The sequence below is a fragment of the Pempheris klunzingeri genome, chromosome 15 (genome assembly GCF_042242105.1).
Source record: "Pempheris klunzingeri isolate RE-2024b chromosome 15, fPemKlu1.hap1, whole genome shotgun sequence".
NCBI classification, from domain to species: Eukaryota; Metazoa; Chordata; class Actinopteri; order Acropomatiformes; family Pempheridae; genus Pempheris; species Pempheris klunzingeri.
The window spans coordinates 6,312,489-6,327,524 of NC_092026.1; the positions used below are offsets into that span (position 1 = coordinate 6,312,489).

Consider the following 15,036-nt stretch of genomic DNA (forward strand, 5'->3'; position numbering starts at 1 on the left):
AACAGACAAAAAGCCAAGAAAGCATAAATCTGAGTTGGTTTTCTTTTCTTCCGCTAACTATATGTATTGCAGAACTTGCAGAAAATTAGAGTGAAGCAATGTAATAGAAGGGTTTCAAATCCCCCCCAAAAATCTTGGCAAAATGTCCACTAATGAGCAACAGGAATTGTATTTTTCACTGTTTCCCCTGAAAAACTGATTTAATTTGAATGACTTTTTTCAGACCCCAAATGGGAACATCCTAGATTGCAGGAGTGTGTAGACTGCACTGTTTGGCTGCTGGGCTGCTGTATAGAAATAAAGTTGGGTGCAAAGTCACACAATGACAGAATTCCTAATTACCCAAAGGTATCACTTCATAACTTATTTATCTGTGTAGATTCAGCAGCCCAAGTCATAGATTAATTTCAGTCATGATAATTTTCCCTATTCCCTCACAAGAATAATGATGATTTTATTTTCAAATACAATGTCAAATGAAGTCTGGAATAATTCCTTTCAATTTTTGTGTCCAAATTTCGCAAATCATCTTTACAATACATTATTCTTTCCTGCAACTACCCAGGATACTCCCAGTTCCCTCATCATCTTTGTATCACAGGATTATTTTTGTTGCACACTTTTGGCGGTGAGATGCAAACAGATTTGACAGCCAAGACACAAAAAACAGGAAGAGATGCATTATTAAAAGTGGCTTAAAGGCTTGTCAGACCACAGCTGGTTGCACTTGCATGTAATACCTTTGCCAAAAGTAATGTTTCTTTAAGCAACTATATAATGCAACATTTCACCAGGAGTTACATCACAATGATAAAATTAACTTGTATTTCTTTAACTCAACCTGATTACAGAGGCAAAGTGATTCACATTGGCTACACTATGCTGTTACACTATACCTGCTGGCCCCGTCATACATGAGCACAGCAGTGGTTATTCATTCAGATGATTACAATGATTACAGGCTGGAAAGGTGTTTCATTAAAAACAGGCCAGTGGTAGATCAGTGGTAGACCTGTCTGGCATAGTGCAACTGAGTGAAACCTACTATTAAAGAGACAGAGCTCCTCATTAGTCTCCTATTTTCCAGACAGCTCTTTAGAACGTTCAGATCATAACAAGTCTCAGTTCAGTGCAAATCCATCCAGAGCCATTTCCTTGCAGGGCTTTTCCCTGGCTTTCAGAGGAGGCTTAAGTGGTAACATTGCCAGTGGGGTCGGTTTTGCACGCGGATTGGTGTTGAAGCGCATTTAAGAGAACACAGTTTTGGACTCAACATAAAGCCACTAAAACCCATGTAGAAGCCCTAAGAAGCACATGAAATTCATTCATAATCCCATAGCCAAGAGAAGACGGTTTTCAGCCGTGACATTTTTTGGACATTTGATAGTTCACGTTCTCATATTGTTGGCAGGGTAAAAGGGCAATTTGCTCAACACTCTGTGTGCCTTTCGTAGAGTCTAGCAGGGAGGAAATATCCTGCTCTTGAGTCCTAAAATGGTGGGCATAAATTTGTTCTGATTGACTATACTGAACCAGCTTTTTGCTTTTCCTGTTCAGGATTATGGCAAGCATAAAATGAAACCACTTTATTTCTGACATTCAGAGTTGGTCTTTTAGAGGCACAACACAGTGCAGCAGGCACAGGAGCAGTCTTTTGACATGGCGTTATTCCAGTTACTGTCAGAGCATTGTAGTGAAACTGGAAAGTGGTCTGCGTGGCTGTTAGCCAGTGAAGTGAGGAGGAGTGGGAAGACATGCAAACAGGCTGTAGAATCTGCTGGCGATAATTTGCTAGGGTTTTTTTTTTTTGTATTTGTTCCTGTTCTGTCTTCAGAGCAGAAGTGAATCAACACAGCAGGACCTCACCCACCCAGACACAGGGGGAGTGGGAGGAGGGATCCAGGTTGCTATGGTAAGGGTCATTCTGACTTCACCCTGATGGATAGCAGTGATTCTGTAGCTGAAGAGGAGTTAAGCTGGGCACCATGGCAACAGGCCACAGACAGATAGGAAGGGATGGTTGCATTAAGTTTTTTGATTGATCTGCCTCAGCCGCTGTGAAAAATATAGGTTCAGTACTGTTGGCACAATATCGGACTTGGAAATTGCTGTTTTCTCACAGAGGGCAACTGCTGCACTTACGCGTCCCACATCAGATGCATCATAACAGCCGAGATTGTTCTCTCCAGATTCTCCCCTGAGGCAAAGCTGGAAATTAACACAACTAGTGTTGGTAAATTCATTGTATTCATTAAGATCATCAGAATCTGCAAGTGCAAATGCCCTATAGGTGTTGGAGCACAAAATGGCACCGCTGGTATTAATACATTTAAACCAATTATATGCTGTGAATTTGCAGCCAACACTTCTTCTACCTGTGAAACACTCATGTGTCATGACAGCCTGTGTAGCATGCGGTACGAGGGTAGCCTGCCCTAAAGGAAGCAGAGAGAAAGAGAGAGAAGGAGAGGGAGAGACAGACAGAGAGAGAGATGTTCCTCTGAAGCCCAACCCCATCTTTTATTTATGACCCACAGGAAGTCCTTCAGCATGTCCTCTAGATGATACCCAGGAAGTAAGCACAACACGCAGCCATCACTACACAAGTCAGCCTGACCAGTCACTGACAGTGAAATGGGGCGTGGTCAGCAGGGGGTTGTTGCCGGTTCAGTTGGATGTCCTCTGGGTGCAAGGGTGTCAATTTTCATGCCTGTGCTTTTATTCTATTTCCTTCTTATACTCCCTCTCCCCCTTTCTGTGTCTCAGCTCCCCCAAAGTTCACCAAGATTCCCACAGACCAGATCGGAGTGTCAGGGGGTGTGGCATCGTTTGTGTGCCAAGCCACCGGCAATCCCAAGCCTGTCGTCTACTGGAACAAGAAGGGCAAGAAGGTCAACTCTCAGCGTATCGAGGTGGTTGTCACAGTGCACAATGGTTAACTCTCACTGTAGCAGTCAGGGTGTAGTAATATATTAAAGTATGCAACATAGTAATCACTATGACCAAGTTATGCTGTATAGTTTTAGGTCAATAGATCTTGCTATGTCTAGTCCGAGATTAGATATTGCTTTTAAATTTTTTATTATTCTGTTTTGCATTCATCATATGATCCAATCTTATTTCTTAAAGGCACAGTTCAGCATTTTGGGAGATGCATGAAAAAAGACAGCAGATAGCCTGGTATTGTCCAAAGGTTACAATGAAATCCAACTAACGTCATCTGTAAAACTCAGTGACACTTTATGTATAATTTGTTTAATCTGTGTACACTTACAGTGTAAACAGTGTAAAAGTGACAAATTGAGGGTTTTTGTTGTTAGAGTGCCGGAACTTTTTCTTGGCTGGACGTAGTGAGTTTTTCTGTCACTGTGAAGTTGTCTGATTCAAACAAACAAGATTTATTAAGTTATTTTAAGAGGTGCTGGTAGGCATTTTTTTCTTTTCTAAACTTTGGACAGGTCCAGGCTAGCTGTTTCACCATGCTTCCAGTCTATATGCTAAGATTAACTAATTGATTCCTGCTTTATCTTCATAGTTTATCCACAAACATGAGATTGCAATTGCATTTTTTCATAATACTTAATTTTCTATCAAAAGCCCATATTGCTGTCCATAAGCTATATGCTGTTAAGTTGGCTATTTGTCACAGATGTTAATTCCTGTAGCTCACACACAACACAGAGAGGCCCGATTGTATATTGATGCCATAATATAACCTAATTGTAAGAGAGCATTTCAAACAGTGGACCCACATTCAACCCCAAATGTTGGTAAGTATGTGCCCTGCTGAAGTGTCCCTACAGCTCCAGGAACGCCTCGTGGAAGGGGGGGGCAAGTAAAAAAAGGAAATTCCTTCAGGAGATCAATAGTCTTAAACTGTAATTATTATCTCATTATTGCTGTAAAACAAAACCATGCTAAGTTGATAATATAAAGCATCATAGTCTACTGTGCTAATAGTAATCCATGTGTTTGCTCTGCTGGAATTGATCCGTCTTTTCCTCTGGTTCTGTGGCTGTCCAGACTGTGGAGTTTGATGAGGGTGCAGGTGCTGTGCTGAGGATTCAACCGCTCAGAGCACCCCGAGATGAGAATATCTATGAGTGTGTGGCACGCAACAGTGAAGGAGAGGTGTCCGTCACTGCAAAGCTGGCCATTATCAGAGGTGAGCCACACAAACTCCCCCCTCCCAGCACGCACACACTCCATCTCCATCCTTTTCCACTTGAGTGGTGCTTTCTTGTCACGTGCACACACCTTATTTCAACCGTCTTCCCCGGTTCCCTGGGCTGTCAGTTGGAGATGTGACAATAGAGTCCTGCCACACCCTGCCTCCACAGCAGGCTGCAGTGAACTGTTCTTTTTATAGTCCCTCTTGAGTGCGACCAAGCATGATCTGGCCACAGACAGAGTTAGCTAGCATGCTAGCTTAAGGGTACTTTAGCCTCGCAGCTTGCTGTAATCACTGCGCTTCCCCGGCTAGAATCAGGGTGTTAATCTAATGTACACTGTCTCCTTAGAGGGAAACTTATCTAATGTGGTGCTCTAACATGCTATGAACTAAGTTCACAGCATGTGGCTGCAAGCCTGAGATCTGAGCATTGGCCGTTCGCCCGGCACAGCAGGAAAGGACGAAGAAATAGAGGGATGGTAGCTCGGGCTGTTACTACATGACGAAAAATCGGGGGATTAGGACCGGGTTTGGCTGACAACCCATTTCTGCCAGGGGAAATAGAGGCAGAGAAGGACAGAGGGAGAAAGAGGTCGAGGTGAGGTGAGAAAGAGTATGATGGAGGGTGAGGAGGTGGGGGTAAGTTGGTTAACACAAAAGGATGGTGTGAAGCAATAGAGATGAAATGGGATGTCAGAGGAATGGCGGAGGGGGTGTAGAAGTGCAGGAGATGGATGAGGATTGTGGAGTTGGCAGGGCTGTGTGGTAAGCAGAAGGCCGGTAGCCCAGGGAATAGACTCCTGTCCATCTGTTACCCAGCCCATCATCTCTGCACACACAGCCCCAATCCAAAGCACATTACCACATAAACTACACCTCGAGGGTGAGCCTCTCGGTGCGTGAGGCCGTGTGTGCCTCTTCCTGTTTGTGTAAACTTTTCCTTTACTGAGAGCTGTGTACCGTGACATCCCCTGTCCTCTCTTGTGACAATAGAATCATCTGTCTTTGATTCTTTATAATCTGCTGATGCGCTCTGTGCAGTAAATAGAATTCAGGACTGTGATGATTGAAACACTGTTTGACCCAAGTCACCAACCACGCTCAGAGCTGTTAGTAACCAGAGCAGTTTTTTTCATACAGTGGATAACAATGTGTAGACAGATTAGATGATATGAATTTGTCAACCGACAGATTTTGGATCAGGCATCCCTTTAATGTCTCTGCAGCAGAAGAAATGTTGGATTTTCATATATTTACATGAATGTAGTGAATTACCTTTATTTTTTACTATCTTCGTATTTTTTGCATTTTAGTTTTTAATTCACCTGATTACTTTCTGGTTATTTTATCCATAAGTAATGTATCACTGATATATTGATGTAAAGCTTTTGGCTCCCATTAGCAAAAGTGTAAGCTCCATGATTGGATGTGTATTAACAAGAAGCTCTTTGGGAATCATAATTGACTCCTCTACTTTACCACCTCTTTTATTTTGTACCTTTGGCTTTTTATCAAAGAGCCAGATATATTTTATCAAGCAGTTGCTTGTCTATTGGAATGACGATTTCGTGCCCATCAAGGCATGGAAGTGCTAACCTAACAAATATTCAGAAAAGTAACACCTGACACCTCCTCCCACTTCACAACTCTATTCCAGAAAAGCATACTGTCTAATGCCTCTGACTATATTAGACAGGATGCTCCCAAAGCCATGCATGCCTGCAATCGACTATAGCCGAGTGATATACTGTATGATGGATCATCCAAGAATGCTGTTAAGTGCACAAAAGTCTACAAAAATTGCGTTTGGGTCAGTCTTTTCAAAACACGGTTCATTGGAGAAAAAGTCCACCAACCACTGAAGCAGAAAGGAGGCTTTCCATTACTGACCAAAGCCTTCAACTGAAGAGTCTTTTCATCCCCTGATGTGTTCATCATTTTGTATAATGGCTGACCGACACTAATGGCAGTTTTGTACAGTGAGGAGATTGTGGTTGGCCAGAGGATATGGGCTGCAGCTCTACAGGCTGCCTAATGGATGGAGATGTGGTAGGTTATGGTCAGGGAGATCTTTCTTTTTGTGCCTTCCGAGTCGTCACCACACATCAACCTTCCCATCCCATTACCTAGTCACCTTCCTCCTTTCTCTTTTCCTGAATATATCTTTCTGTCTTTGACTCTAGCAGCCTCTTCTTTGGCCCACAGCGATGTACGTTTCTAATTTCTCCTCTCTTGTTTTATTCATTCTTTCATTTTCTCTGCCATCCATTCTTCCTGACCCTCACTGTCTCTCTCCTCTCCTCCCTTTGCATTTTTACAGGCTCTCTGCTGCTCTAACCCCCCCTTCCTCCCAACTCACCCCCTCCACCCCCACCCCATCCCCTTTCCACCCAAACTGCTCTTTTCTATGGACACTGCAGTTGTGTTGTTCCGCCTTCAGGAGATGTGAATATCTGCAGTTCTGCATGTTTGAAAACCTCTGGTGGGCGAGAGATTCTCATCACTGCAGCTGTATATACTGTATGTGTGCGCTTCTGTGTGTGTGCATGAACAACTTACATGATTGTGTATGTGTGTGAATGCACGCACATGGATTTCTTTGTTTATGGGTCTGTGTGAGTGTGCCTGCATGTGTGTGTGGCTGGTTTGTGCAGAGTAATCCTGATTATACTCACCTCCCAGTGTCCCATTTTAGGAGAAAGGGAGGCGAGGGATGGGGGAGGAAGAGGGTGAGGGAGAGAAGGGGGAGGAGAGATGTTCTGCCACCACGGCAAACACCCTTCAAATGAACAACAGAGTCAGATCAGTGATTCCCCCCAGGCGTCTGCTGCATTGGCAGGCCGGCGGCTCAAGCAGCATTTCGGTCTGGAAACAACTGAGAGTATCAACTCAGCCTGCAAGAGGATTACACTCCTTGAGTGGAGAACTGGCTCTTTCATCATATATACCCTCTCATCTTCACTGTTTTCATTCCCTCCTTCCTTTTTTTTTCTTTTTTCTTGCCATCTATTCTTCATGCATGTTCGAATGTAATAGAGTGTTCTGTGTGGGATCGCGTGTTTTGTGTGTTTAGTCCCCAGCTGCTGGATCTGTGAGGAGAGCCAAAGTGGGGCTCAGGATGGTGGGGACACGAGGGTTTTTGGTGGGATTGATCTACGATGCTAAGTCTGATTCTGCATTGTATTGTGATCTATTATCATAAAGGTCCATTAGCATTTAAAGTGCTCCCCTTCAGCCCTCCTGCGGTCTATAGGAGTCAAAGCATTACAGCCTCTGAAGGCTGCTGAGCGCTGGCAGATTAATCCTGAATCAGGCTCCCCCAGATCGGCTTTTTATTCAGGCTTCTTTCATGCACATGGCCATTCCCTACTGAAATGAACTGAAAGATGAATAGGCAACCTGTTTCTTAACCAGGACAAATGATAATTTTCTGTGGGGAAGCAAGTGTTTGTGCATGTGTGTGTCAGTGTTTGGGTGACTGAGGGAAATACAAAGAGAGACAGGAAGAGAAAACCTGGATTCATGTTTGTTTGTTTGCATCATATGCATTATGTGTTTGACTCTTTGTGCGTGTGTCTGGATGTCCTAGTATTTTTGTGTGTGTGTGTGTGTGTGTGTGTGTGTGTGTGTGTGTGCGCACAGGCGCATGAATTGCATATTTGCCCAGATTCGGTTGGCTCCCCCGACTGGTTTTGGGCACAGGGCCTGATTGTCCTTCTGCAAACATAACCAGGCCAAAATGTACGCTCTCAACCTCTTGATACACACAAATACACACAAACACAAAGCTCCAGGGAACAATGCTGGTTGGTCTTTGCCAATGTTCCCCCAAACACTGTTGACACACACAGTGTTTATATACACATGGCACATTTTTCCATAGGCTATCTTATCAATTTAACCAGGAGATGAAAAATAAGCGCTACTTTTGCGCAGCAGTGTTTGTGTTTGATAAATGATTCATTTGGTGAAAAGTGTGATCAAGGCCATAGCCGCAGTATCTATTTCAAGCAGCCGCTGACTCATCCAGGAGCCTGGCTGAATACCTGTAGCTGCCTATTCTCCTCCTCAGTGAACTGTACTTCAGTGTCCAGTACAACTATCTGTCTGCTGCTTTATTTGTATCTGCAGGACAGAGTGTGAGTCTGCTGCTGGGTGTCAGTGTGCATTATTGATCTATCTAGATTCTAGAAATAATTATTACTGGTTACATTTTCTACATGTTTACATTCTTAGATACATAAAAATGGCACTACATGTGGAGTTTATGTGGAGTTTTCGTTCTTAAAAGTCAAAATCAAGGTAAAATAACAGAAGCAGATTTTTTTCAATTATGTGACACAGTCTCTGAAATGTCAAGGAGGAAACTGTGATGGCTTTTTTTAATTATTATTATCAATTATTGTGTCAATTTGTAAACTAAACAATTAACCAAGGAATTGGAAAAGAAAGGACAATAAGTAATAAGACAGGAAATATTTTTTCAAGCAAATTTGACAACATTTGCGTGCTCCATCTTCACAAATGTAATGAATTGCTGCTTAATCCTGTTAAATGAGGTTCTTTGGGCTTTGAGTAGTTGGTCAGACAAAATGAACATTTTAGACACATCTCCTCCTTTGGTGACATTTTATAGAATTTGCAATTTAACAATTATTTGACAAAAAAAAAATCAGCAAACTATTGATTTTTAGACATTAAAAATATCTATTTCTTTAGAATATATTTGTGTCATTCTTTGTTTTTGTACAATATGTCATTATCCAAAAATCTGTCCATCCATCTATTCATCTCTCTCTAGTGAGTCACCTACGCTCTGTATCATTCATGAAGACCTGACTGGAATGTATAGTCAGACCCCCAACAAACACACACACACACACACACACACACACACACACACACACACACACACACACACACACACACGCGCGCATACATGCACAGGCCCGGAGCCCGCTGCTGCGGCGTGCTCTAATTAACAGCCAGGGAGTCCATGTAGTCGTAGCCAACGGGGTGATAAAAAGACCATCTGAACCCTCTCAGGAGAGGGGTGGGGTTGGGGGAGGGCAGGGGGGAGCAGATGTAGGTCTGGCATATTCCTTGCCTCGGGGGAGCTTGCCTTCTGACCTCCCTATCGATCTCCCCCCTCTCCTTCCTTTCTCTTCCTCCATGTTTTATCAATGACCATACCACTGGCCTCCATTCAGGTGGATCATTAGCATTGATCAGTCGGGGACGGGGGAGGAAGAGGGGAAAGCGTGGTCCCCTCCCTCCACTCTGGTCTCCGTCAGCTGATATGAGAAGGTTGGTATGAGGCTTGTCACCTGAGCTCTAACCATACTGTTGAGACTCAGCATCGTCACCAGACTCTCCTTGACTCTTCCCCTCCTGCCTTTTGTGGCATTTCTTCCTCTCCTTCCTCTACTTAGCCGTGCCATCAGCAGCAGCTTGACATTCCTATCTGACGGGGTCTCTCCAAAGCCGATGACTGTGGAAATGGAGAAAGAGAGCTATAGATCGTATCTCCACTCAGCCTATCATCCACCGCGCAGAGTGTGAGGAAACAGATGGTACACGTCTGTCATGTGGTTAGGTAGCAGGGGGCCCGGAGGAGGAGAGGAGCGGAGGAAAAACACAGACAGTTGACGTGGCCGCAGTCCGCGTCTCGGACTGTGTTTGGCTCCAGATTTGCCGGTGATGCTGTGTTTGAGCTAGCAAAGTTTTGGGGGGTTTTGTTGTGTTTGACAATCAAGAGGCTCCTGTGGGTTTGATTTATTATCCACGGAAATTGCCATCTTGGTAATTGGTTTGCTGCTGTAGCAAAGTGGAATATATAAATATAGTCCCAGGTATGGGGGAGGTGACTGTGTGTATGTGCGAAAAAGATAGAGTGGCTAAAAGGGTAAGGAGAGGAGGAAGCAGGAAGGCTGATGGATGCATGATTACGTGTCTGGCCATCTGGACTGTTGTCACCAAGATGCTTAATCCCATTCACCAGAGAAAGTGTATGTGAAAGTGTTTGTGTGCATGTGAAGTAGGAAGCAACTGTTTTTCTGCGTGAACACACCTTCATTTTCCTGGATATGTGTGTACACGTTAGTGTACATTATTCCACACGTTGCATAAATCTGTGAAGGTGCTAATAAGAACGCAGCTACAGAAATACAAATATACACACACACACACAAATAGGCACACACTTACCCACTGCCCCCCAACATAATCAGACATATCCAGATGCACACAGACACGTCCCAGATCGGCCTCTCTAATCGTTGGTACATTTTAACAATTACTGCTAACAAGTCCTTATTACCCCCAGTGCCCTGCCCCTCCTCTTGATCCCAGCTTCTAATTGCTGCTGCTGTTTCTGAGCAGCTCTCTGCATAGTTATTAGACAGGAATCATTACCACCACATAACACAGATCCACGCCATGGAAAACTCGCAGTTTACTGCCACTACCAACCACCTGTGTTTCTTGGTTAGGAAGGTGCTGTAAGTATATATTTATACGTATGTGTGTGTGTGTGTGCGTGTGTTGGCACTTAAGTAACTCCTGCTGACTGGGCGGTATGTTTATACTTCTGTGGAAACAGCCTGTCGCACACACAGTAAAACCTAGCTGTGTTTCAGCCCGCCTACTACATCACCTAATGACTAGCTAGCTGTAGAAACCAACAGGCGGCGTTGATGAGGAAGGATATAGTGGCTCTGCTGTCCTCGCCAGTATCTCTACTTTCAAGGGCCAGTAGATGTAAAGGGGGGAGGGGGCAGTGGCCCTCACATCACTGTGTGTGTGTGTGTGTGTGTGTGTGTGTGTGTGTGTGTGTGTGTGTGTGTGTGTGTGTGTGTGTGTGTGTGTGTATGAGCACGTCTTGTGTTTCACCACAGAGGAAGGAAAGTTAAGGATTCAGTGCATGGCAGGGTTGACTGTGTCTCTGTGCTGGCAGAAAAACCAGCCCAGTTTGTGTCTAGAAAGATCGGCCTACAAAGATGAAAACATATATTTGTTCATTAATGTCCCACTGGATCTTCTCCAAAATAAAGCATTAGCAATCTTCCCTTCATCTTAACTCCACCCCGATCCCCAACCACAATCCTCTATCTGATATGAATTTTGAGCGCTGCTAAAATCTGAACTCTGTCTTTCTTTCTTTGCGTCTCTCCAGAGGACCTGCTGCCATTAGGCTTCCCCAGTATAGACATGGGTCCACAGCTGAAGGTGGTGGAGCGAACGAGGACGGCCACCATGCTGTGCGCTGCCAGCGGCATCCCCGACCCAGAGATCTCCTGGTTTAAAGACTTCCTGCCTGTCGACCCCAGCAGCAGCCAGGGTCGCATCAAACAGCTCCGATCAGGTGAGACAAACAAGGAGTTATTGTTTGATTATTTCATCTGGAAAATAAGTAAACAAACAGTGCACTATCAGGTAAAATCCCTGCTGCTCTAAATTTGGTGATTATCATGTTTTAATTAGGATTGAGGGATTACATGCTCCTCTCTGAGTTTATCTACATCCTTTGGGGGTGTGAAACCTTTTTAAAGCCAATTTCATAAAAAGGATAATTGCACCATCCTTAAGTCAAGAAAAAAAAAACCTGTTTTTATTAACATTTGGGAGAAAAGATTATAAAAATGATGACACTTTAAAGGCACAAATCTCTTTCCATTGTGGATCACAAGAGTGAAAAGACATGGCGGCATGCCATTAAAAAAAACAAGGCAGGTCTGACATGCACTCATTACAAGTGGGTTGAAAAAAGTTCACACACAATTATACATTAAATTCATTTTAAATAAATTCTTATTATGAAAATCAATCTGCCTCCAAACAACCATAGTTCTCTTTACTCAGATCTAAAAATCAATAGACTCAGGGATGGGAGTTTCTTCACGTTAGGTATTTAACTGATGCCCCTCTTGTCTTTTGACGAACAAGACCGAAATATTGTAAAATGATCTCAGTGTCTGTAAATCTGAAAGTAAGATCCCTTTGCCAGAGACGGCCATAGGGAAAAGAGTAAGTGAAGCTGTTTTAGCTGCCAGAGAGAGGAGGTGGAAAGAGTGCGTCTGTGCAGACAGATCGAGGGATGAATGCAGAGGGATCACATCTTGCGCTTAAGACAGTTTGTTCAGCTTTGTTTATGCTCCTCTGTATAGATGATACACTGTCTCCTGGAGTAGGCAGACACGTATTTCCTCAGCCATTCTCACTCAGCCGTCCTCAGGGGGAATGAAAGTGATGGTGAGGCGAAACCATTTTGTTGTTGCTTCATCCATATTCTCGGTGCTCCTCCGTCCTGCCAGCTCTGATATCTCCCGGCTGTCAGCCAATATCCTTCACTGATCACAAGTGCCCTCTGCAAATGGAGACGTAGACACAAGGTTGGCACAGTTTGTTAAAATAAATTTAAGAGTCTCACACTTTCAAATTTTCAAAGCCCCGCCTCCCTTAGTCACTGTTGCTACACCTGTCAGGCTGTCTGTTCTCACACAACACACACATGCAGTTTACAGTAACAACAGCGTCACATCTACCACATTCTTAGTACTGTCTGTTAGATGGGCCTCTGGTTTCACTCAGAAGTTAGTTTAGATGGTGGGCTGAATATAGACAAATACTAGACAATACTAAGGCAGCAGATGTTAGATTTATGCTTTATTGTTTTTACTTTCACTTTTACAGGAAAAAAGGAGTGAGGACATAGTGATGAGAAATCAGTTACAGGTTGTTAGAATGTAATCAAATACAATAAAAAGCAGGACAGAGTCGCTAACATTAGCCTCAACTCTGAAACAGTGGGGTCATACCATTCAGTTCACTCCTTCTAATCCAACCTGGAGCCTTGAGAAAATAAGGTAACCTTAGCTAATGATGTGCTCCATTTAGCCTGGGAAATAACACTATGCTAGTTTTATCATAGGTGGTAAGTTAGTTTGTAGAACATGCTAATGACACACAAACACAGTCCGTTCTTTTGTTTAATCCATTCTTTACAATTTACAAAGGATAAAAGAAATGACTGTTGACTATCGCTCTTACTACAGCCCGACACACACACATACACACACACACACCACCTCAACACGTGGAGAAATCAAAAGCTTGTCAGACCAGCAGAGAATCTTTGTGCATCTAGTTCTTTCTTTTACTTTTTTCTCTCTTATTAAGTACAGTATGTTTTTATGGGCGTGCAGTATGGCAAATTGTTACTTTTGTAGACCTAAAAGTGGAAATAATTTCACTATCTATCATACTATGTTTCCCTTGGTCCGCTCTGAGGCTCATTTTGTCCTCTGTAGGGTGTCACACGGAGACATGACGCTGATTCACCGGTACAGGACATTAGGCCACGTGTCACATCAGTGAACCAGTAGCAAGACAAATGGCTCAGTGAGGTTCGCCACGGGGTTTAATAGGATTTCAAATCACCAAAAGCATCACAAAGCTGAACAACAAAACGCACTGTATAATGAACCAAACACTGCAGTGAAATGAAGGAAATCAATTACACCTGAGCCAGGCACAAAATAGCAGCGAGATGTGTTATGGATGAAACACTCCTTTAAAATCTGTTTAATGGGGGCACCTTCCAAGCAGAGCCTTTGATTTAGTGGACGGCTGCCAGCTCTCGTTGGACCGCAGCCAGGGATCTGTTTTGGGCCACAAACATTGTTTTCTCTCTGTCTTTCCGTTCCTTTCTCTGTTGGGTCTGGGAAATATTTTTATGGCCCATTTGGGTCAGGATGAAAAATGATATTGAGAATGACTGCACTCAGATCCCACAAAAGATAGCCGTTTCACAGCCCATGAGTATCCATCATATGTGGGGTCCTCCCACTGAAGGTAGCTGTCCAAACGGTGGCCATCATTGACTTCATGGGTTGAAACATATGGCGCCGTATAGAGTTGAACTTCTCTTGACACCTATATACTTCCACCAAAGGCACCCATATATTTTTCCATGCCATCTGCTGCACCAGTTTAGATGTGCATGAGGAGAACGTGACAAGCTATCTGTCTATCTCTGACATTTGGGACTGAGATCTGGAGAGTTTACCTAAGCACTTAACAGCCTCCGTAGACCTACACTCTAACAGATGGTATGCAATATGGACCCTGAGGTTGACTGCTGGGTAATGGATGGACCTGTCTCAGCTAAGAACTGGGATGTGATCAAAGGTTGTGGTTATGGTAACAGTCATGGTAAAGGTCACTTTTATCTAAAGTAGAAATGATTAAAGCATAAGGACACAGTTTCTTCAAATTAGCCGTTCAGTACACCAGCGATATTTGGACCAACCAAACAAACACGATTTTTCTTTTCCCTCAAAACGAGCTATGACTGTTTTTTATTGAAGGCACGCTCTCTCAGCAGGGCTGACTCAAAATATTTCCTGTGCTTCATTAAATGCCTCTGCTGCAGAGGTTATTTTTGTTCTTTTTTTTTTTCTGTTCGTCAGCAGGATATCTCAAAATCAGATTTCAATGAAATTTGGTGGAAAATTAGGACACTGGCCAAAAAATAAATTATTAGTTTTTGGTGAAGAGCCAGGTTTTTTTTTTTTTTTTTGTTGAAGGATTTCTTAAAATGGAGAGATATAAATCCTTTTACAGATCCTGTTTCTAGACCGACAGAACATGGAGAGGTAAATATTGTTTATGAGAGATTTGTTAAATGTGTAGAATAAAAAGATGTGATCTAAAGAACTAATCTGCTAAGAATCAATATAGGGCAACAAGTAATGATTATTTTCACAGTGAACAGATTATAGCTGTAAACTATCAGAAAATGTTTTAGGGTACCGTCTTAACATTTTATTATCATTCCAGAACTTATATATATATAATAATTTAAC

The 15,036-nt window shown here is 43.1% G+C and overlaps 1 protein-coding gene across 1 annotated transcript in view; it reads left to right on the forward strand.

Annotated features, from left to right (window-relative positions):
- LOC139213776 (receptor-type tyrosine-protein phosphatase S-like) overlaps positions 1–15,036 on the forward strand; it is a 46,848-nt gene that overhangs the window by 990 nt on the left and 30,822 nt on the right. Inside the window, exons 2-4 of the mRNA XM_070844409.1 lie at positions 2,767–2,915; positions 4,024–4,165; positions 11,346–11,534. Coding sequence (XP_070700510.1) covers positions 2,767–2,915; positions 4,024–4,165; positions 11,346–11,534 — 480 coding nt within the window. The remainder of the gene's footprint in view (positions 1–2,766; positions 2,916–4,023; positions 4,166–11,345; positions 11,535–15,036) is intronic.